The sequence below is a fragment of the Podarcis vaucheri genome (assembly GCF_965113315.1).
Source record: "Podarcis vaucheri genome assembly, chromosome: 18".
Lineage (NCBI taxonomy): Eukaryota > Metazoa > Chordata > Lepidosauria > Squamata > Lacertidae > Podarcis > Podarcis vaucheri.
In genome coordinates, this window is record NC_138756.1 from 8,473,247 (window position 1) to 8,496,000 (window position 22,754).

The following is a 22,754-nucleotide window of genomic DNA, read 5'->3' on the forward strand; positions in this document are numbered from 1 at the left end:
TGAAAATAGTTGCATCTTTTTCCATCCCCCTCCAACATTTCTCCCACAAAAATAGGGACGTCCTATTCCATCCCCTCCAACATTTCCCTGATGAAAATAGGGCGTCCTATTCCATCCCCTCCAACATTTCTCCCACAAAAATAGGGCGTCCTATTCCATCCCCTCCAACATTTCTCCCACAAAAATAGGGACGTCCTATTCCATCCCCTCCAACATTTCTCCCATGAAAAGAGGGACGTTCTATTCCACCCCTTCAACATTTCCCCGATGAAGATAGGGACGTCCTATTCCATCCCCCATTCTGTGATTCTCTTCGTCTAGCGGTTTTTCGTCTTGCGAAGCAAGCCCATTGACGGATTAGCGGATTAGCGCTATTAGCGGCTTTTAGCGGCTTATCGGTTTATCGGATCAGCTGATAAGAAGAGAAGAAGAAGAGTTTGGATTTGATATCCCGCCTTTCACTCCCCTTCAGGAGTCTCAAAGCGGCTAACAATCTCCTTTCCCTTCCTCCCCCACAACAAACATTCTGTGGGGTGAGTGGGGCTGAGAGACTTCACAGAAGTGTGACTGGCCCAAGGTCACCCAGCAGCTGCAGGTGGAGGAGCGGAGACGCGAACCCGGTTACCCAGATTACGTGACTACCGCTCTTAACCACTACACCACACTGGCTTAGCGGCTTAGAAAAGGGGGGGGGGAACCCGCAGGAACTCGCAAGACATTTTCGTCTTGCGAAGCAAGCCCATAGGAGATTCGTTTTGCGAAGCACCTCCAAAACGGAAAACTCTTTTGTCTAGCGAGTTTTCCGTCTTGCGAGGCATTCGTCTTGCGGTTCACCACTGTATTTCTTGCGATTTCGAGGTTTCAGCTAATCTCCGTGGGAAATTACTGCCCTTTATTCCACGGAATACTTTGGCCACCTCATGAGAAGAGAAGACTCCCTGGAAAAGACCCTGACGTTGGGAAAGATGGAGGGCGCAAGGAGAAGGGGACAACAGAGGACGAGATGGTGGGACAGTGTCCTCGAAGCTGCCAGCATGAGTTTGACTAAACTAAACAACAACAACAAATTCCACGTAGAAGATCTTGCTCTGGGGGAAAGGTGTCTAGTTATCATCTGCCTTTTGTTCCTGCCAGCCAGCCGGGCTCCCCCTCCCTCCCGTGGCTTCAGACATTGATCTGCTAACTCTCTGGCATTCGTCTCCCGACAGCCATCAGCTAATAAACTTTGGTCCGCAGAGTCCAAGGCCGGCCAACACTTCACTCTGAGTAATTTCTCCGAACGGGTCGCCCGGGTGAAGAGCTCTCGCCTCGGCAGCAGCCGGAGAAGGTAAGGGGGAAACTGCCCCGATATGCCCAGGGGTGCCCACCTCGCCTCTTCCTGCCCCGCACCCTGAGACAGAGGGTGTGACAGGCAGAAGTCCAACCGGTGCTGTTTTGCAAAAGCGCAGGCCTGTTGAGTGCCTGCCAGGAATAGGATTGTAAAAGCCAAGGAGCCTCAGAGGGCGCTTGCTAAGGGGGTTCGTTTGGATGACCCTTGGAGCCCTTTCCAATTCTATGAAATATCGGAGCGAGCTTTCTGTTATAAGCGCGTTTGACTTGGGAGTTTCCTTCGCAGTGAAGTCTTCCAGAGCTCATGGAAAGGGATCTGGAATCCCTTTTGGACAACTGCGGTGGAGAGTCTGTTTTTTAAGGATGCAGGTTCGCTTTTACATTCGCTTGCCCTGCTCCCTTTTGATTTGTAGAGCTGAGCTGCGGCAGCAAAATGTTTCATTTTGCATAGGCGTTGATGTGGCATCTTGGACGCGCTTAGGCTTTCTGATGGTGGAGTCGAAATGGATTCTGCTTGCGCTTTTGATGTGTGATCTATGGAGTGATTCGATCAAATCTCGACCTGTTTGGAAAGAAGGGTGGTTGCAGGGGGGGGATACTGAGGCAGAAGGGAGAAGGGGGGGGAATAATGGGTGAGTGAATGGAGAGATTTGGACAGTATAATTGGTGTTCTCTGTCGTCATACCCTCCCCACCGTCTGAAGTTTGGGATCAATATTTCCATCCGGTGTGATATTGATTATGTCGCCCCCTGCTGCCGTCGTTCAAATGAATGCTGCGACGATCATGTAAAGAATTGCATTGGTAAATTTGGCGACGGCGAACGGCAACCCGGAATAATGTTGGTGTTTTTGCAGAACCCAAACTGCAGCAGAACGGAAACATTGCTGTACAGAGCAGATTCCGAGAGGAATGGGTGGAAATGAGCCCTTTCACATCCCTAAGGTACAGGGATACCTGACCATTAGGTCCAGTCGTGACCGACTCTGGGGTTGCGGCGCTCATCTCGCTTTACTGGCCGAGGGAGCCGGCGTACAGCTTCCGGGTCATGTGGTCAGCAGGACTAAGCCGCTTCTGGCGAACAAGAGCAGCGCACGGAAACGCCGTTTGCCTTCCCGGCGGAGCGGTACCTATTTATCTACTTGATCTTTGACGTGCTTTCGAACTGCTAGGTGGGCAGGAGCAGGGACCGAGCAAGGGGAGCTCATCCCATCACGGGGATTCGAACCGCCGACCTTCTGATCGGGAAGTCCTAGGCTCTGTGGTTTAACCCACAGCGCCACCCGCGTCCCTTTCACATCCCTAGTAGCGTTCAAAATTCCCCAGGTACCAGGCATGTTTTGCAACTGGTGGCGGGTCCAGTTGCAACAATGTGGAGATTTCTGTTGGAGACCACAGTTAAAAAAAACCTCTGCCTTGGTCAGTAGTTAATTTGCATTTCCAATGTGTGTGCTTCTCCTTCTTGGATTCTGGGACAAGCGAATTGTTAGAGCAAGCTGCACTCAAGCAATGCAGCTGAGATCATAGAATCGTAAAACTGCAACACTGGAAGGGACCCCGAGGGGGAATGGATGTTCCGTTGGGGCAACCAAGACCTAGATTAAAGTGGTGGCTCTGTGGTCTAAACTACTGAGCCTCTTGGGCTTGCTGATTGGAAGGTCGGTGGTTCAAATCCCCACGATGGAGCGAGCTCCCGTTGCTCTGTCCCACCTCCTGCCAACCTAGCAGTTCGAAAGCACGCCAGCGCAAGTAGATAAATAGGTACCACTACGGCAGGGAGGTAAACAGCATTTCCATGCACTCTGGTTTCCATCACGGTGTCCTGTTGCGCCAGAAGCGGTTTAGTCCCGCTGGCTACAAGAACCGGAAAGCTGTCTGTGGACAAACAGCGGCTCCCTCGGCCTGAAAGAGAGATGAGCGCCGCAACCCCATAATCGCCTTTGACTGGACTTAACCATCCAGAGGTCCTTTACCTTTACCTTTTTTTATGTACCCGGGTTTCTGACCTGGCAGCAACCGTATTTGTTGTTGCCAGGCCCTTCTATCTTTCACTGCCTCCCGCAGTTTGGTCAAACTCATGCTAGTAGCTTCAAGAATACTATCCAACTATCTCATCCTCTGTCGTCCCCTTCTCCTTGCGCCCTCCATCTTTCCCAACATTAGGGTCTTTTCCAGGGAGTCTTCTCTTCTCATGATTTGACCAAAGTCTTGGAGCCTCAGCTTCAGGATCTGTCCTTCCTGTGAGCACTCAGGGCTGATTTCCTTCAGAATGGAGAGGTTTGATCTTCTTGCAGTCCATGGGACTCTCAAGAGTCTCCTCCAGCACCAGAATTTAAAAGCATCCATTTTTCGGCCATCAGCCTTCTTTATGGTCCAGCTCTCACTTCCATACAACACTACCGGGAAAACCATAGCGTTGACTATACAGACCATTGTTGGCAAGGTGATGTCTCTGCTTTTTAAGATGCTGTCTAGGTTTAGAACAGTACTAAGCTGGTAGCGGTTGTGTTTTTTTTTCTTCAAAGGGTAACGGTTACAGCCCAGACTGACGCAGAAAACCGTTGTGGCAGGGGTAGGCAACCTAAATGGGACGCAGGTGGCGCTGCGGGTTAAACCACAGAGCCTAGGACTTGCTGATCAGAAGGTCGGCAGTTCGAATCCCCGCGACGGAGTGAGCTCCCGTTGCCTAGGTCCCTGCTCCTGCCAACCTAGCAGTTCAAAAGCACGGCAAAGTGCAAGTAGATCAATAGGTACTGCTCCGGCAGGAAGGTAAACGGCGTTTCCGTGCGCTGCTCTGGTTCGCCAGAAGCGGCTTAGTCCTGCTGGCCACATGACCCAGAAGCTGTACGCCGGCTCCCTCGGCCAGTAAAGCGAGATGAGCGCCGCAACCCCAGAGTCGGCCATGACTGGACTTAATGGTCAGGGGTCCCTTTACCTTTTTATCATTATTCATTGAGCTCTACACAAACTGGCAGCCGCTCTCCGGGGTTTCAGGCAGCTGCTGGGCTGCTGGCAGGAACCGAACCCAGGACTCTCTGCCTGCCTGTCTCAGCTTACAAGCGTACAGATGCCAGGATGCCTTTCTTATCAGCAACTGCTTTGTGAATGGCCAATGCTGATAACATGAAATCATTGCCAGGTTTCATTTTCTGCATGGCAGTTGCCTCTGACCTCGTTTGTTCCCCTCTTAACCACATCCCAGATATGCGCGTTGATTCAGAAAGACAAACAGACGGACAGAGACTCAATAAATAATGCCTTTGCAACTGGTCAGCAAAAAAATAAATGTTTACCACAGGACTTCCTGTTGCTTCTGCTACAACAGAGTTATTTATTTATTCCATTAAGTCACAACTTCCTCTGCCCCACCCCCCCGGCACCCTGTATGGGGAAGGTTTCTTTTTTAAAAAAAAGTTTTATTCTGTTTATATATACAGTGGTACCTCAAGTTAAGTACTTAATTCGTTCCAGAGGTCCGTTCTTAACCTGAAACTGTTCTTAACCTGAAGCACCACTTTAGCTAATGGGGCCTCCTGCTGCTGCCGTGCCGCCGGAACATGATTTCTGTTCTCATCCTGAGGTAAAGTTCTTCACCCGAGGTACTATTTCTAGGTTAGCGGAGTCTGTAACCTGAAGCGTATGTAACCCGAGGTACCACTGTATGTTCAAAGCCGCCCAGAGTGGCGGGGCAACCCAAACCAGTCAGGTGGACAGGGTATAAAAGAATAAAGATTATTATTATTACTATGATGATGATGGAATACGTTGTCCCTAGCTTCATCAGAGAAATGTCGGAGGGTATGAGAACCTCCTTTGCTCCTAAACGCAGGGGTCAGCAACCTTTTTCAGCTGCGGGCCGGTCCACCGCCCCTCAGACCATGTGGTGGGCCAGACTATATTTTGGGGAAAGAAATGAACAAATTCCTGTGCCCCACAAATAACCCAGAGTTGCATTTTATATAAAAGCACACATTCTACTCATGTAAAAACATGCTGATTCCCGGACCGGATTGAGAAGGCGATTGGGCTGCATCCTGGGCCCCCGGGCTTTAGGTTGTGTAAAGGTAAAGGGACCCCTGACCATTCGGTCCAGTCGTGGCCGACTCTGGGGTTGCAGCGCTCATCTCGCTTTACTGGCCGAGGGAGCCGGCGTACAGCTTCTGGGTCATGTGGCCAGCAGGACTAAGCCGCTTCTGGCGAACCAGAGCAGCGCATGGAAACGCCGTTTACCTTCCTGCTGGAGCGGTACCTATTTATCTACTTCAAACCGCCGGCCTTCTGATCGGCAAGCCCTAGGCTCTGTGGTTTAGACCACAGCGCCACCCGCGTCCCATCTGAATAATGATACTCTTGCAATATTCCTACAATTCCTTCATTACAGGGGGTTGGGGGGGTATCCTTTGGGGGTACAGCAATTCTATGCTGTTGATGATATATTTAATTCTCCCCGTTCTTTGCCCCAACTGGGACTCAAGGCAGCTTACAGATAAAATAAGAAATTTGTATGCCACCCTACGGCGTTTCCATGCGCTGCTCTGGTTCGGCTTAGTCCTGCTGGCCACATGACCCGGAAGTTGTACGCTGGCTCCCTTGGCCAATAAAGCGAGATGAGCGCCGCAACCCCAGAGTCGGCCACGACTGGACCAAATGGTCAGGGGTGCCTTTCCCTTTACCTTTATGCCACCCTATATCCACAGGTCTCAGCATAAAATCACAAGATAAAAACACAAAATAATAAAAACGAGAACGAGACTGACCCAATAACACACACACACACCCCACACACACTTCACATGAACATGTCTAAAAGCAGTATGAGGTGTGAATCGACCAAAGGCCTGGTTAAAGAGGAATGTTTTCACCTGGCCCATAAGGTGGATAATGAAGGCACCAGGCGAACTTCCCTGGGGACAGCATTCCACAAACGGGGAGCCACTGCAGAAAAGGCCCTGTTCTTGCGTTGCCACCCTCCGGACCTCTCAAGGTGGAGGCACATGAAGAAAGGCCTCAGAAGATGATCTCAGGGTCCGGGTAGGTTCATACGGAGAGCAAAGTCCTTGTTGCTGCTTTGGTGGAAAAAAGCAAACCTCCCTTGTCTGTTCAATGCGCGGAGGACAAGCAATGGCAGAAGAGGTATGTGCAGCCTGCCACTGCAGAGGAACGGCGTTTTTGGGAATGTGGCCTGACGTGGCCGAGCAAAGTTTGCGCAGGGATCCGTCCCTTGGCGTGGGCGTCTGAGTTTTGCAATGGCAAGCTGCTGGGGGGGGCACCCAGTGCGCCGTCAATGCCACTGCGAGGTGCGCTCATCCCATGCGCTGTGGGCACCCGGCCACGCGGGGTACAATCCTTGTTTTTAAAGGCCTTGCCAATAAGCCGGGACTGCGATAAGGGGCTATAAATAAACTGCGTCACAAGACAGCTTCATGCTCACGGCTTCCTGTAGAAGCAACACAGATGGGTTTGCATTCTGTGTCTCTCCGGAAATGAGAGAGGGAGACGTTGGCGGGGGGTGTGGTGTGCATGGGAGCCAAGAAGCCTTCGGTAGCCAGCGGCCAGAGCCAGGGGAGTCGACCTCTGCCTCTGCCCCACGGGATCCGCTTGCTTCGGTGGCAAAAACCCTGCAGCTTTGGAGAGCCAAAAGACGAACAGTTCCGGCCCTTGTTGTTGTTGTTGAGTCGTTTAGTCGTGTCCGACTCTTCGTGACCCCCTGGACCAGAGCACGCCAGGCCCTCCTGTCTTCCACTGCCTCCCGCAGTTTGCTGGTAGCTTCGAGAACGCTGTCCCACTATCTCGTCCTCCGTCGTCCCTTCTCCTTGTGCCCTCCATCTTTCCCAACATCAGGGTCTTTTCCAGGGAGTCTTCTCTTCTCATGAGGTGGTCAAAGTCTTGGAGCCTCAGCTTCAGGATCTGTCCTTCCAGTGAGCACTCAGGGCTGATTTCCTTCAGAATGGAGAGGTTTGGTCTTCTTGCAGTCCATGGGACTCTCAAGGGTCTCCTCCAGCACCAGAATTCAAAAGCATCCATTCTTCAGCGATCAGCCTTCTTTATGGTCCAGCTCTCACTTCCATACAACACTACTGGGAAAACCATAGCTTTAACTAGAGGGACCTTTGTTGGCAAAGTGATGTCTCTGCTTTTTAAGATGCTGTCTAGGTTTGTCACTGCTTTTCTCCCAAGAAGCAGGCATCTTTTAATTTCATGGCTGCTGTCACCATTTGCAGTGAGTTCCGGTCCTAGCGTTGGGCAAAGGGAGACGGCCGCTTCAGTGGGCAGATCTTGAAAGGCCCAGAGGGCTGGATGGGATATTGGTATGAATCAGAGCTGAGGGCCTTGACTCAGAAGGTTAATTATAGCTGGACGAGATTACTGTAATCGGAAATTGAAGCTCCTTGCATCAAGTCTTGCTCAAAAAGAAATAGCTGAGCGACCTGCAACCATTCTTAATAAAACCATAGCAAAGCTGTTGGTCTGAGTTTGAGCTCTGTGACACACTGGGCAATAGATATAGGACACAATATAGATTTTATTTTTATTATTATTATTTAACATTCATTAATTTTACAGTATTTCTGCAAGTAGTCTTTAAATTTCTTCCAATCCTCTTCCACCGACTCTTCTCCCTGGTCACGGATTCTGCCAGTCATTTCTGCCAATTCCATGTAGTCCATCACCTTCATTTGCCATTCTTCCCTGGTGGGTAAATCTTGCGTCTTCCAATACTTTGCGATGAGTATTCTTGCTGCTGTTGTAGCATACATAAAGAATGTTCTGTCTTTCTTTGGCCCCAATTGGCTGACAATGCCCAGGAGAAAGACATCTGGTTTCCACAATATAGATTTTGACCTCTGGGGAAAACTCTGAAAAAGTGACTTGAAGTTCACAGCATGTTATTCTTTGAAGGAGAACTACCTGAAAATGATTCACAGATGGTATTTAACTCCGAGTAGGCTCGCAAAGGAGGGACATGGGTGGCACTGTGGGTTAAACCACAGAGCCTAGGGCTTGCTGATCAGAAGGTCAGCGGTTCGAATCCCCACGATGGGGTGAGCTCCCATTGTTCGGTCCCAACTCCTGCCCACCTAGCAGTTCGAAAGCACGTCAAAGTGCAAGTAGATAAATAGGTACCACTCCAGCGGGAAGGTAAACGGCGTTTCCATGCGCTGCTCTGGTTCGCCAGAAGCGGCTTAGTCATGCTGGCCACAAGACCTGGAAGCTGTACGCCGGCTCCCTTGGCCAATAAAGCAAGATGAGCGCCGCAACCCCAGAGTCGTCCACGACTGGACCTAATGGTCAGGGGTCCCTTTACCTTTAGACTTGCAAACAGAGTCCTTTCTGTTGGGGATAATTCAGACTGAAATCCCCAGGTGCCAAAAAAAAAAAAAAAGGTTATTTATGCATGCCATTACTGCAGCCCCGGTTTTGTTAGCCCAAAAATGGAAAATGAGTGAGGTCCCAACCAAAGAAGAATGGCAACTTAAGTTGACAGAATATGTGCAGCTTGCAGACTTAACAAATAGAAGAAGAGAACAAGAAGAGAATAAGAGAACATTTAGAGAAGATTGGAAAACATTTACAGTATTGAATATATAGGGGGGTTGTATACACTTGAAACCGTTGGCAGCCTTAAGATAAATTCAACAGTGTAAATAAGTTTTGAAGGATGTAATAATGGAAAACTGAATGGTATAGTTTTTGTAAAATATGCAGGGGTTTATGGTATGCAAAATGAACCATGGAAAGAGAAAAAGTCATTGATATCTCAAGGATGTAAAAATTTAATTTAAAAATTATATGCATGGGTTTGAGCAGGATGCCGCCAAACCATGGTTTAATAATGAGCAAACCATGGTTTGGTTTCACAAGCGAGCCAAGCCTAGAATCATAGAATCATAGAATCATAGAGTTGGAAGAGACCACAAGGCCCATCGAGTCCAACCCCCTGCCAAGCAGGAAACACCATCAGAGCACTCCTGACATATGGTTGTCAAGCCTCTGCTTAAAGACCTCCAAAGTAGGAGACTCCACCACACTCCTTGGCAGCAAATTCCACTGTCCAACAGCTCTTATTGTCAGGAAGTTCTTCCTAATGTTTAGGTGGAATCTTCTTTCTTGTAGTTTGGATCCATTGCTCCGTGTCCGCTTCTCTGGAGCAGCAGAAAACAACCTTTCTCCCTCCTCTATGTGACATCCTTTTATATATTTGAACATGGCTATCATATCACCTGTATGTGAAGATTTGACCTTTTTTAAACTGTAAGGTCTTCAGGACAGAGAGCCCTCCAAACCGCCAGGCACATGTAGGGAACATATTTACTGAATGTTCTAAGAATGAGCAGAGTCGTGCCCGGACCACTTAGTTATCGCAACCCCTGAGATAAGGGGATTAGAGGATAAAGACGTTCTGCGTTGTTTTTCTGGGAGAGATTCAGAGGCCTGGTAATTGCAGGTCAAAGCTGTGACTGAGCTCAGGGTTGGGAGTCCAAGCAGACGCCAGATTTGGTGAAAAGGAAAAAGCGTGTGCGCGCGCACACACACATGGCACACACATCAGTTCCCATCCGGGCAGAAACAAGGCCCTGGTTGTTTCCCAGAGACAATTCCTAGCCTCGCGGCCCTCCCCGTGGCCATGTCCTCGCTTCCTTTCCAAGAAATCCGGAGATCTGGTGTCAGCACAATCCAGCCCTCTCGCTGAACAGACATTGCCCCGTCCGGATCGTCGGGAGAGACGCGAGCGCAATCGCTCTTCGGTGACATGTCAGCAGCTCTCGGTGCGAGATTAGGCGAATGAGGGATCTGGGGTTTTTTTTTTTGCTGATGTGCTGTCCAAAGATCAACTCGTGTTCAGGATCAGATAGGGCGGGAGGGGGGAAAGAGGAGCGTTTGGAGTCAAAGGGTGAGGTCTGCCTGGGGGAATCCCTGGCTAGCCAAACAAGGTTGCCTCGCTCGAGGACTGCTGACTGGGGAGGGCAGAGGAAATGTGTGCGCCACCATCTGAAGGGACAAGAGGAAGCCCACCAGATATCTCTCTCTCTCTCTCTCTCTCTCTCTCTCCAAAAGGACCAGGCCTAGAGCCAAAAATGTGTCTGTGTGGAAGGCAGAGAGGCATCCGAAACTGATTGCAAAACGACCAGCAGGAAACAGTGTTCTCAACACTGCGGGAAACCATTCAAGTCCCGTTCACAATCTGCATTTATAACACTACAATACAGCTTTAAATAGCCACCGTGGCTTCCCCCAAAGGATTCTGGGAACTGTGGTGAAACATACTTGGAGCATAGCTGTCAACGTTTCCCTTTTTTAAGGGAAATTCCCTTATTCCAAATAGGATTCCTCGCAAGAAAAGTTGACAGCTGTGACTCTGAGTCCTGTAGTGATTTCATGCTCTTAATCGCAGCTTGTAAAACAGGGATTTTGTTGCCCCCACAAACCTCAGGCTTTTATATACAGTGGTACCTCGGGTTAAGTACTTACCGTATTTTTTGCACCATAACACTCACTTTTTTCCTCCTAAAAAGTAAGGGGAAATGTCTGTGCGTGTTATGGAGGGAATGCCTACGGGTGGCATGCCTACGGATTTTCCTCCTCTAAAAACTACGTGCGTGTTATGGTCGGGTGCGTGTTATAGAGCGGAAAATACTGTAATTCATTCCGGAGATCCGTTCTTAACCTGAAGCACCATTTTAGCTAATGGGGCCTCCCTCTGCCGCCACTGCACAATTTCTGTTCTCATCCTGAAACAAAGTTCTTAACCTGAAGCAGTATTTCTGGGTTAGCAGAGTCTGTAACCTGAAGCGTCTGTAACCCGAGGTACCACTGTATTTACACAATGAGTCCCGTCTGATTAGCTGATTCTGCTTCCCTCCTGGAGCCTGATTGGTCTTCTCCTGCAAGCCAATCAGTTGTTGCATTCTAGGGTCCTACCTGCCTATTGATCTAGGATCCAAGGTTAGTACATAATATGTGGTCTGTTAAGAGGGCTGAGAGTTGGCCAAGACTGTCCTATTCCATACCCTCCAAACATTTCCCCGATGAAAATATAGGGACGTCCCATTCCATTGTAATGATTTTGCTATTTATACCCCACTCATCTTACTGGGTTTCCCCAGCCACTCTGGGCAGCTTCCAACATATATAAAAGCTAAAGGGACCCCTGACCATTAGGTCCAGTCGTGGCCGACTCTGGAGTTGTGGCGCTCATCTCACTTTATTGGCCGAGGGAGCCGGCGTACAGCTTCCGGGTCATGTGGCCAGCAGGACTAAGCCGCTTCTGGCGAACCAGAGCCGCGCACGGAAACGCCGTTTACCTTCCCGCCGGAGTGGTACCTATTTATCTACTTGCACTTTGACGTGCTTTCGAACTGCTAGGTTGGCAGGAGCAGGGACCGAGCAACGGGAGCTCACCCCGTGGCGGGGATTCGAACCGCCGACCTTCTGATCGGCAAGCCCTGGGCTCTGTGGTTTAAATCACAGCACCACCCGCGTCAGAAAGGAGCAAACCAGGGATATTTTAGGGAGCAGGCTAGCAGGCGGGGCCCATGACTTACATCACAGGAGCCTATACACCACAAAATACTGTTGCTGTATGTAGGTTTTATTTTATTTGTTTTTTATCTTATATTTTGGAAATGTACATCCAAGTTTTCTTCCCTTTAAATTTTTTGGGGGCACCAAGAGAGTGGGGGCCTAAACTATAGCCTGTTTAGCTTATACGTAAATCCGGCACTGCCCTTAACTCTGCTGTTTGACTGCGGAACGGTCTCCGTCGGGAAGATGGCGAACTATCCTTCCTTGCAGGTTTTGAAGCAGAGGTACGGTGGCTGTCTGGCATGTATGCTTTAGCTGAGATTCCTGCATCTCAAGGGGTTGGGATAGAGGACCTCTGGGGGTCCCATCCAACTCTACGATTCTCCGATTCCTTTGCCAGCAGGGATAAAGTACTTATGGCGCCGTCGGGGACTCTGAATCCCCCATCAGATTTCTAACAGGGTTCTCAGCTCCTCAATCGGCTACAGTTCCCAGGATTCGCATGGGCAAGAAGCCATGATAAATGAGGCAGCTTTGAAACAAAAACCCAGCGTACGCTTGTCATGTGAATGCACTTGCAATCTCACCAGCTGGGGCCGGTTTACGGGGGGGGGGGGAGATAACCTTTATCAGGGACCCTCACATCTTCCTACCATCCGGCTGATAAGCAGGGGATAGGTCTTGGGCTATGATAGGAATTTTATGGTCTTAGATATATGGTAATGTTCATAAGTGTACCAACCAAGCACGTACGTAGATCAGCACAGGAACACCGACCTGGAACCATTTTGATTCCTAAACTGAGCCAATGTTTTCTCTGCAAGGTCAAAGTGGGAAACCTCCCCATTGTCTCTTTCTTCACAAATCCTGTCTTAAGGGCACATTTAAGATATGAATAGGGTGTGAGCCTGTGACCTGGCCCAGGAACTAAGTATCTATCACTACAAAAGACTGGCCAAGCTCCCCAGGCAATCCAATCAAGTAACCTGCCAGACAGGAGATAAACAACACACTCAAATTTCTGTTGTAGACCGCCTTTTCTGTGATGTAGGTGTGCTGTATCTGAGGGTGGTCTTAGGTTACACCCCTTCTGTGATGTATGTATGATGTTTCTGGGGGTGGTCTTGATCTACAGGGTGGCAATTTCAAAAGTCTTTATAAGGCCTTGCACGCCATTTTTCTGGGTCCCTCCTCTCTCCTGCAAGTGAAGGGAATACCCTGTTGCAACAGATCAATAAAGGCCAAGCCTACAGGCTGCTGTTTTGCTCCAAGTAATCCTGGTTGGTGTCTTTGTTTTTTGTCCAAGGGAGCCCTTGGATTTTTCCGTTAACAGGGGGAAAAGATAATCTTTATCGGGGACCCTCACGTCTTCCTACCGTCTGGCTGATAAGTTCTTGGGCCATGTAAGATTAAGCAGGGGAGATACAGCAGCCCAAGGATATAGATAACTGCACATTTCTCAATGGAAAAGGGGGGGGGGGAGTACGTTTCTTGGAGGCTCTGCATGCTGACCGGAGAATGTGCAGATTGCCTGGAGCATGCAGGAAATGCAAGGTCAGGGATGAGCTGGAGGACAGACCCTCCGAGTCTCCCTCTTTTCCAGGGACAGTCCCGCATTCACAGAAGCCATCCCGGTTTTCGATTTGTTTCCCCCCCCAAAAAAAAAGATATTTATTAAAGTTTTTAAAATATAGCAATGAAAAAAATAAAAAGAAACAAAATACAAAATACAACATAAAAACAGTTAAAAAACAAATAATTTTCCATAACATATCTTCCTTATGCTTATTTCCCCAGACCTCCTCATACCTCCCTTCTTTGTATTCCACTTCAATTTGTTAGTTCAGCAAATCCTTTCCATTAAGCTTTTACCCATTTATAAACCTTTTTTTTCGTATCTCCTAAAGCATTACAGCTGGAAACCCCTTAGTTTCTATCCAACATCCTTCTAACATTCATTAATTTTACAATATTTCTGTAAATAGTCTTTAAATTTCTTCCATTCTTCTTTCACCAACTCTTCTCCCTGGTCTCGGATTCTGCCAGTCATTTCTGCCAATTCCATGTAGTCCATCACCTTCATCTGCCATTCTTCCAGAGTGGGTAAATCTTGTGACTTCCAATACAGTACTTTGCAATGAGTATTCTTGCTGCTGTTGTAGCATACCATCCTGGTTTCCGATTTGAAAGTCCCTCTTTTCCATAGGATGTCCGTATTTGTCTTAGAATGTCCCTGTCCTCAAACAATAAGGCCTTCCCCCAAAGCATCCTGGGAAATGTAGTCTGTTAAGAATGTCAAGAGAGGCTCGTTGACCCCTATTCCCCTTGTGAAACGAAGAAGAAGAATATCATCAGAGTGGTTTAAACCCCTCTTCTGCAACAATAGCAGACCCTCCAATTGCCCCTATTTTCCAGGGACTTCTCTGATTTAGAGAAGCCGTCCCAGTTTCTGATTTGATCCCAAAATATCCTGCTTTTCCCTAGGATTTGAGAAATGTTAGAGGTGATGGAGTTATCGGACCCCCAAGGAAAGTTTTATTTTAATGTTTAGTGTTTTTATTATGTTTTTATATATGCTGGAAGCTTTCTTAAACCAAGGCGTGCTTTCCCATAGCAGCGGGGTAAAGGTAAAGGGACCCCTGACCATTAGGTCCAGTCGTGGCCGACTCTGGGGTTGCGGCGCTCATCTCGCTTTATTGGCCGAGGGAGCCGGCGTACAGCTTCCGGGTCATGTGGCCAGCATGACTAAGCCGCTTCTGGGGAACCAGAGCAGCGCACGGAAACGCCGTTTACCCGCTGGAGTGGTACCTATTTATCTACTTGCACTTTGACATGCCTTCGAACTGCTAGGTGGGCAGAAGCAGGGACCGAGCAACGGGAGCTCACCCCGTCGCGGGAATTCGAACCGCCAACCTTCTGATTGGCAAGTCCCAGGCTCTGTGATTTAACCCACAGCGTCAACCCCTGGAATAGGATGTCCCTATTTTCCTCGGAGAAATCTCAGCTGTGCTCACGTTTCAATTGCCTCCCTTTCCGTCTCCCCCGCCCAGAGCCACCATGTGGCCCCGGGGCCTTTAGCTAGAAGGGAATACAGGCCTCATTCTGCTAAAGGTTTCCCACCCCTCCTTTAGGGAGACTTGGGGATGACTCTGTGCCTTTCCACCTTTACGTCACACCTGTCTGCAGGGCTAACAACCTGCCTGCTAGACTTGGGCAGGCAAAACTGCAGCTGTTTGTTCGAGGTTGTGGGTTGTTGTGTGTTTTTTGCATTTTGCTGGGTCGAGCGCGAGATGCCGCTCTGAGCTTGTGTGCAGTCGCGACGTCAGAACCACCCAGGGGTGCCAGCAGCGAGCGGGCCGTGCCAAGTTGGCACGGGGCAGGTTTGTACAGTATGCTCTTCCAGAATTGGATTACAAAGGAGCTTGTCGGCTAAGTGATCGGCACAGCTGTCCAAAGAATATTAGTTACTGTAAAGGCTTTTTTTCTCTGCGGCCTAAGAGAACATGGAGAGGGATCCTTCGCTAGGTGGAAACACAAAAGTTGATCGCTAGGCAGCCTCTTGTCCCCCGCAGAATAGAGATCCTTCCAAGGGAAAGAGGCGGAATGAATGCCTTTTGACCTCTGCTGTTTATTTAAAACTTTGCACTGGTCAAGACGGCCTATTCAAGGCTGATCGCGCAGGACAGTCCCAGGGAGGGGGAGCTGGCAGACCGAGAGCGGGGAAAGGAAGAGGGAGGGAAGAGCAGGATTTGATCTGGGCTTGGACTTTGGCAAAGGCCAGTCCTCTGCTGCTAAGCCTCAGTTATCCCCCTGTAAAATGGGAGCACACCCGGAGAACGACCTGAAAATATTCACAGGTGGTATTTAAGTAGACTTGCTAAGGGGACGCGGGTGGCGCTGTGGGCTAAACCACAGAGCCTAGGACTTGCCGATCAGAAGGTCGGTGGTTCGAATCCCCGCAATGGGGTGAGCTCCCGTTGCTCCGTCCCAGTTCCTGCCTACCTAGCAGTTCAAAAGCACGTCAAAGCGCAAGTAGATAAATAGGTACCACTCTGGCAGGAAAGTAAACGGTGTTTCCGTGCGCTGCTCTGGTTCGCCAGAAGCGGCTTAGTCATGCTGGCACATGACCCGTAAGCTGTACGCCGGCTCCCTCAGCGAATAAAGCGAGATGAGCGCTGCAACCCCAGAGTCGGCCACGACTGGAACTAATGGTCAGGGGTCCCTTTACCTTTACCTAGGCTTGCTAAGAACAGGGATCAGCAAACTTTTTCAGCAGGGGGCCGGTCCACTGTCCCTCAGACCTTGTGGGGGGGCCGGACTATATTTTGAAGGAAAAAAAATGAACGAATTCCTATGCCCCACATTTTGGATTCACCGCTGTCCATGGAGGAGCAGGTCAGTTCTGTGTCCAGGGCAGCTGTCTACCAGCTCCATATGGTACGCAGAATGAGACCCTCCCTGCCCGCAAACTGTCTCGCCAGAGTGGTGCATGCTCTGGTTATCTCCCGCTTGGTCTACTGCAATGAGCTCTATGTGGGGCTACCTTTGAAGGTGACCCGGAAACTGCAATTAATTCAGAATGCGGCAGCTAGACTGGGGACTGGGAGCGGCCACCGAGACCACATAACACCGGTCCTGAAAAACCTCCATTGGCTCCCAGTACGTTTCCGAGCACAATTCAAAGTGTTGGTGTTGACCTTTCAAGCCCTAAACAGCCTTGGCCTAGTATACCCGAAGGAGCGTCTTCACCCCCATCGTCCAGCCCAGACACTGAGGTCCAGCTCCGAGGGCCTTCTGGCAGTTCCCTCCCTGCGAGAAGTAAGGTTACAGGGGACCAGGCAGAGGGCCTTCTCGGTGGTGGCACCCTCCCATCAGATGTCAAGGAAATAAACAACTATCTGACTTTTAGAAGACATCTGAAGACAGCCCTGTTTAGGGAAGTTTTAATGCTTGACATTTTATCACTTTATTATTATTATTAATAATAATAATATTCTGTTGGGAGCAGCCCAGAGTGGCTTGGGAAACCCAGCCAAATGCTTGGGTATAAATATATTATTATTATTATTATTATTATTATTATTATTATTATTATTACTTGTGAGCTCCCCACAACCACCCAACTCCCCACTGTAACTTGGTCAGAGATCCATCCTCAGTCTGCCAAGCAGCCATTAACCAGAGAACCACCTACATCAGCATTTCCCAAATTCCTCTCCCACATGGGACTGCTGGAAAATTGCTTTGGGTCTTAGGGGACCACTTAGCAAATTCTCTCCGCCTGGTACTGCACGGTGCTGAGTGCTATATGGCTTTTAATTGCATTTCAATTGCTTCTCCTTTCCTCTCCGTCACCTCTGATCTGTGCAGCTCACCTCGCAGGTGGCCTGCAGTGATCTTAGAACGGCTTGCCGTTCCGTCGCAAGACGGAAAAGAAAGAAAAACTAATATAGAAATAATAAGCAATGATGTTTAAGTGGACGGACAAGGGGATGGCATAAACCTCTTTCGTTCTTTAAGGGAAGACGTTGCTGTTATGTAAGGCGCAGGAATCGATAAAACGATCGCTGGCGAATAATGGGAGAGGAAACGAAAGTAAAAAAATCAAAAAGTTCATAATTGAATATAAGGAATGGGATGAATATGGTATGTCGAAAGACGCCTGCTTCTTGGGAGAAAAGCAATGACAAACCTAGACAGCATCTTAAAAAGCAGAGACATCACCTTGCCAACAAAGGTCCGTATAGTTAAAAGCTATGGTTTTTCCCAGTAGTGATGTATGGAAGTGAGAGCTGGACCATAAAGAAGGCTGATCGCCGAAGAATGGATGCTTTTGAATTCTGGTGCTGGAGGAGACTCTTGAGAGTCCCATGGACTGCAAGAAGATCCAACCTCTCCATTCTGAAGGAAATCAGCCCTGAGTGCTCACTAGAAGGACAGATCCTGAAGCTGAGACTCCAAGACTTTGGCCACCTCATGAGAAGAGAAGACTCCCTGGAAAAGACCCTGATGTTGGGAAAGATTGAGGGCGCAAGGAGAAGGGGACGACAGAGGACGAGATGGTGGGACAGTGTTCTCGAAGCTACCAGCATGAGTTTGACCAAGCTGCGGGAGGCAGTGGAAGACAGGAGTGCCTGGCGTGCTCTGGTCCAGGGGGTCACTAAGAGTCGGACATGACTAAATGACTCAGCAACAAAAAAGCGCCATCTGGCTAGCTCCGTTGGTTAGAGCATAGTGCTGCTGGTAACATCAAGGTTGCAGATTCTATTCCCATATGGGCATTGCTTAATATTCCTGCATTCTGGCCCAACTCGACAATTCTGCAATTCGAAACTCGGTCTCCTCTGTTTTGCAGCGCCGTTCTCACGACCAAATCACTTCTGCGACCGAATAACACGTAAAAAGGGTGTTCACAGTGTATCTAGTGCAACGCTCTATTTCAAGATAGTTGTCGTATATCAAGGTATATACACAAAGTATCAAATGTGGTAACAGTAGTAATAATGCAACAAAACAACAACACCACAAATTGGCTTTTAAGTAGAAAACCAAATTTACTAGAATAGTAGCTAGAATAGAGATAGACTTGTAACCATTCAAGCAACAAAGGTGTCATGTGCAAAACAAAGCCTGGAGATACTGTAAACATGGAGTGGATAAATGTACAATTGTATCTTAACAAGTTACATATGCAATAAATGGTATACAGACTGGATAAATGAACCGTTAAACAAGCAGCGTGTCCAATTACAGAACAGCAACCCCAGCAGTAGCAAGGGTAGCAGACTGGAAAATGTGAAAAAGTTTCTCAAAGCTGTTTTTCAAAGATTGAACTGGATGAGATGTTCTTCAATGGGTCTTGAGTTGGAAACACGAAGTCGTATGCATGGATCAACCACAGGAAGGCAAATCAAAGCCGCCACCCTGGTGAGAATAATGCGAGTGGGCAAAAGGAGACCTGTTTGACTGGCGCTGTGGGTTAAACCACAGAGCCTAGGACTTGCCGATCAAAAGGCCGGCGGTTCGAATCCCCGCGACGGGGCCAGCTCCCGTTGCTCGGTCCCTGCTCCTGCTCACCTAGCAGTTTGAAAGCACGTCAAAGTGCAAGTAGATAAATAGGTACCGCTCCAGCAGGAAGGTAAACGGCGTTTCCGTGCGCTGCTCTGGTTCGCCAGAAGCGGCTTAGTCCTGCTGGCCACATGACCCGGAAGCTGTACGCCTGCTCCCTCGGCCAATAAAGCGAGATGAGCGCCGCAACCCCAGAGTCGGTCACGGCTGGACCTAATGGTCGGGGTCCCTTTATCTTTTGCCTCTATTACAGCTTTCGCTACACGCTTCATCAGTCACTGGATTACTGAATGGTATGAGAAGAGAAGACTCCCTGGAAAAGACCCTGATGTTGGGAAAGATGGAGGGCACAAGGAGAAGGGGATGACAGAGGACGAGATGGCTGGACAGTGTTCTTGAAGCTACCAGCATGAGTTTGACCAAACTGCAGGAGGCAGTGGAAGACAGAAGTGCCTTGCGTGCTCTGGTCCAGGGGGTCACAAAGAGTCGGACACGACTAAACGACTAAACAACAACAACATGCCGCTGCTGTTGTCAAAACACCGGACCTTCCAGTGTCTAGTTTTGAGACTTGAGTATAAATCCCAAGATTACTGAGCCTCTTAAAAAATATATTTAAAAGGCCACCTGTGTTTTATCCATAGGAATTGTGCAAAAGGAACTCTGCAGATACTCAGAGACACTATAAGGTTACCAGACGTCCCTGTTTCCCGGGAACAGTCCCCAGATTTACAAATCAGTCTCCATACGAAATCCATTGAAGTTGAAGACCGTCTCCGGATTCATTGAAAAAAATCTGGTAACCTTACACTATGTGATTCTTATTATTCCAGCAACGTTCAGGGCCCAGCCTCGAGTGCCAAGCAGAAATCCTAGGCAAGGGAGCCCCCTTAAAGACCCCACTTGCTCTCTAGGTTTCCGGTTACCATCTGAGAGCCAGTGTGGTGTAGTTAAGAGAGGTGGACTCGTAATCTGGTGAACCGGGTTCGCTTCCCCGCTCCTCCACATACAGCTGCTGGGTGACCTTGGGCCAGTCACACTTCTCTGAAGTCTCTCAGCCCACTCACCTCACAGAGTTTTTGTTGTGGGGCAGGAAGGGAAAGGAGAATGTTAGCCGCTTTGAGACTCCTTCGGGTAGTGATAAAGCGGGATATCAAATCCAAACTCTTCGTCTCCTCTTCTCTCTCTGCCTCATCAACCTCACAGGCTTGTTATGAGGATGAAATGGGAGATGAAGTGCGGCCTATAAATTTAACATAAATTAAAAATAAAAAATGAACACCACCTAAGGGAACCTGGTATATGAATAATTAAAACTAAAAATTCTTAATTCCACACCTTCTGGCCTTAAGGTGTCAAGAAAAATCTGTTCAGATCTACCATTTCTGCTTTTAGTTAAGCATTTTTATTTATTTACTTGACCGGAAGGCAGCTGTCCCTACTGACTACTCCCATGCTTGAGCCTCTCTTAAACAGCCCCCCCAAAAAACCCCAACCCTCTTTTTTATCCATTGGGGAGGGTGAAAGGCACTCTGCACAGGCTCAGAGGCCCAGCTTCATTCTCCACACCTTCCAGGGCCCAAAAACTGAGTGCCCAGAATAAATCCCAGGAAACCCTTTAAAAATAAGCAAGCAAACAAACAGCAACGCGCACCATCATTTTCGCCATTAGGGCCGGGAGCTCTCTGCACACGCTCAGAGGCCCTGCTTCATTATTATTACTCCACACCTTCCAGGACCCAGAAGAAATCCTAGGAAACAGCCCCTTTTAGAAACAAACAAACAAACAAGGCGCGTGTGCGTTTTGGACCTTAGGGCGTGCCGCGCTCTGCACGCGCTCAGAGGCACGGCCAGCCAGCCGCCCCCCTCCTCGCGGGGAGAATCCGACCCCATTTTTATTTTTATTTAATAACAAGCAAGCAAGCAAACCAACCAACCAACCAACCAACCAACCACAACAAGAAGGCGCGCGTGCGTTTTTGCGCTTGGGGCGGGCCGCGCTCTGCACGCGCTCAGAGGCACGGCCAGCCAGGCGGCCCCCCCCCTCGCGGGGAGCATCCGACATTTTTATTTTTTATTTCATAACAAGCAAGCTAGCAAGCAAACCAACCAGCAAGAACAACAACAGGGCGCGCGTGCGTTTTTGCGCTTGGGGCTGGCCGCGCTCTGCGCGCGCTCAGAGGCACGGCTGCTCCGGCGCCTTTCCCCGTCGCTCCCGATGATCCACAGGCTCCGCTCCTCCCTCTCGGCCCCGGAGGAGGGGGAAGCGCAGGCGGGAGGGAGGGAAGGAGGGAAGGCGAAGCGAGAGCGCCTCTGCCCGCCTCCTCGGGGCTCCTCCTTCCTGGGGCCGCCCCGTCTCCCTCCACCCTGACCCGGAGCTCCGGCGAACTCCGGAGCCGACGGAAGGCGCCTCGGAGAAGCGGCGGAGACGCGCGCGCCGGAGCAGCAGGTCTGGATGCGGGCACCGGGGGGGGGGGGGCTGGCGTGGGGAGGGGGGGCTGGCGGGGGAGAGAGACGGAGGGTCCCCCCCTCCCCGGGGAAAAGGGGCAGTGCCCAGGCAGCGCGCTCTGGAAGCGACAGCGCCCCAGGGCTGTGCATCAGCCGGCGTCGCGCTCTCCCTCCCTAAACGCCAGCTGGGCATCAGCGTTGGCACAGCCCAACAATGCTAGATCTTAAGCAAGGATTCGTGGGGGGGGGGGGTTCTTTGGGGGGGTGCGCCGCCGCTGCCTCCCATCTCTCCTCCATGGGCACATCTGGGTAGCGGGAGAAGGGGGCACGGCGATGGGCGCAGCAGACCCGGGCGGGGAAGGTTGTCAGAAGTGAGTCAAGACGAGGAGGAGGGTGGTTTTTTTGGGAATGGGGGGGGGGCGCCGCCCGGGGGCATGGGAGCCAACCTCAAGGCGCCGAGGTCCCTTGGCCCCCCCCCCAGTAAAATATTTGAGGGGGGTGGCCTCAACAAAGTTGATGGGCATTGCCATTCAAATGGTGGGCAGGCGCCATGTCTTGTGATTATGCGGGGCACGGATTACCTGGGCAAACAACTCCCCCCCCCCGATATTTTAAGTTGGCACCCCTTCCAGAGGGTGTCTCTTGGCTGGTGGGCAATGCCGGCTCAGTGCCAAAGCTGAACTAGGACGAAAAAGGGGCGCTCGGTTTGGTAGAAATTGGGTACCACCCGGTAAGGCGCACCCAGACAGGGCTGGAAGAGACCCCCCCCCACAAACACTCACAAAGGGCACCGGTGGCCTCAGGTGGTCGCTGGGCAGCTTTGAGGCAAGAGGGCGGGTGTTGGTAGCGAATGGGCCTTAGTGTGGGGCTGGCACAGTTTAGGGCACACTCAGAGAGAGAGAGAGAGAAAAGGCCCCAATCGAGACAGGGAAGGGGCACCTAGAGGCCATCAGGACCGCCCCCTGCCCTGGCACATAACGGCTTGTTCTCGGTGTGGGGAAGTTGGCAGTGCCAGAGCCGTGCGCGGGGAGGGAGGGAGGGAGGAAGAAGGCAGGCTGGATTTTGCTGTTCCAAGAGACTCGGCCTTGTGAGTGGTTGGCAGCGAGTCGGTTCGACAGTGCCCAGTTGGCAGGGAATCTTTTGGGGAGGGCAGGGGCCTGAAGCAGCCCGGCTCAGCCCTGGGGGCGAGGCCAGTGGGCGAAGAGGAGCAGGAGCCCCTAAGCGTGGGGCAGGCTCTCCCCGTTATCCCGCCACGTGGAAGTTGAGAGACAACCGAGGCAGAAGGGATAAGAGATGGGCCCAGGATTCGCCTGGCAGTGCCCGATTTGGGGGGCAAGCTACAGCACGGCAAGGGCATGCCCGGTCGTGCCAAAGATACTGCCCTGG

At 50.2% G+C, this 22,754-nt stretch overlaps 1 protein-coding gene across 3 annotated transcripts in view; it reads left to right on the forward strand.

Annotated features, from left to right (window-relative positions):
- Positions 1-1,232: 1,232 nt before the first annotated feature.
- The window catches only part of CERS4 (ceramide synthase 4), an 88,289-nt gene continuing 66,767 nt past the window's right edge, over positions 1,233-22,754 (forward strand). The window contains exon 1 of one of the 3 annotated variants that reach the window (XM_082206562.1): positions 1,233-1,327. Coding sequence is in view for 1 of the 3 variants with exons in the window: in XM_082206559.1 (XP_082062685.1) it covers positions 21,702-21,739 (38 nt within the window). In the remaining 2 variants the exon portion in view is untranslated. Of the gene's footprint in view, positions 1,328-21,221; positions 21,370-21,686; positions 21,740-22,754 lie in introns of those variants that run through there. The other 2 variants (XM_082206561.1, XM_082206559.1) reach the window with 2 other exon arrangements.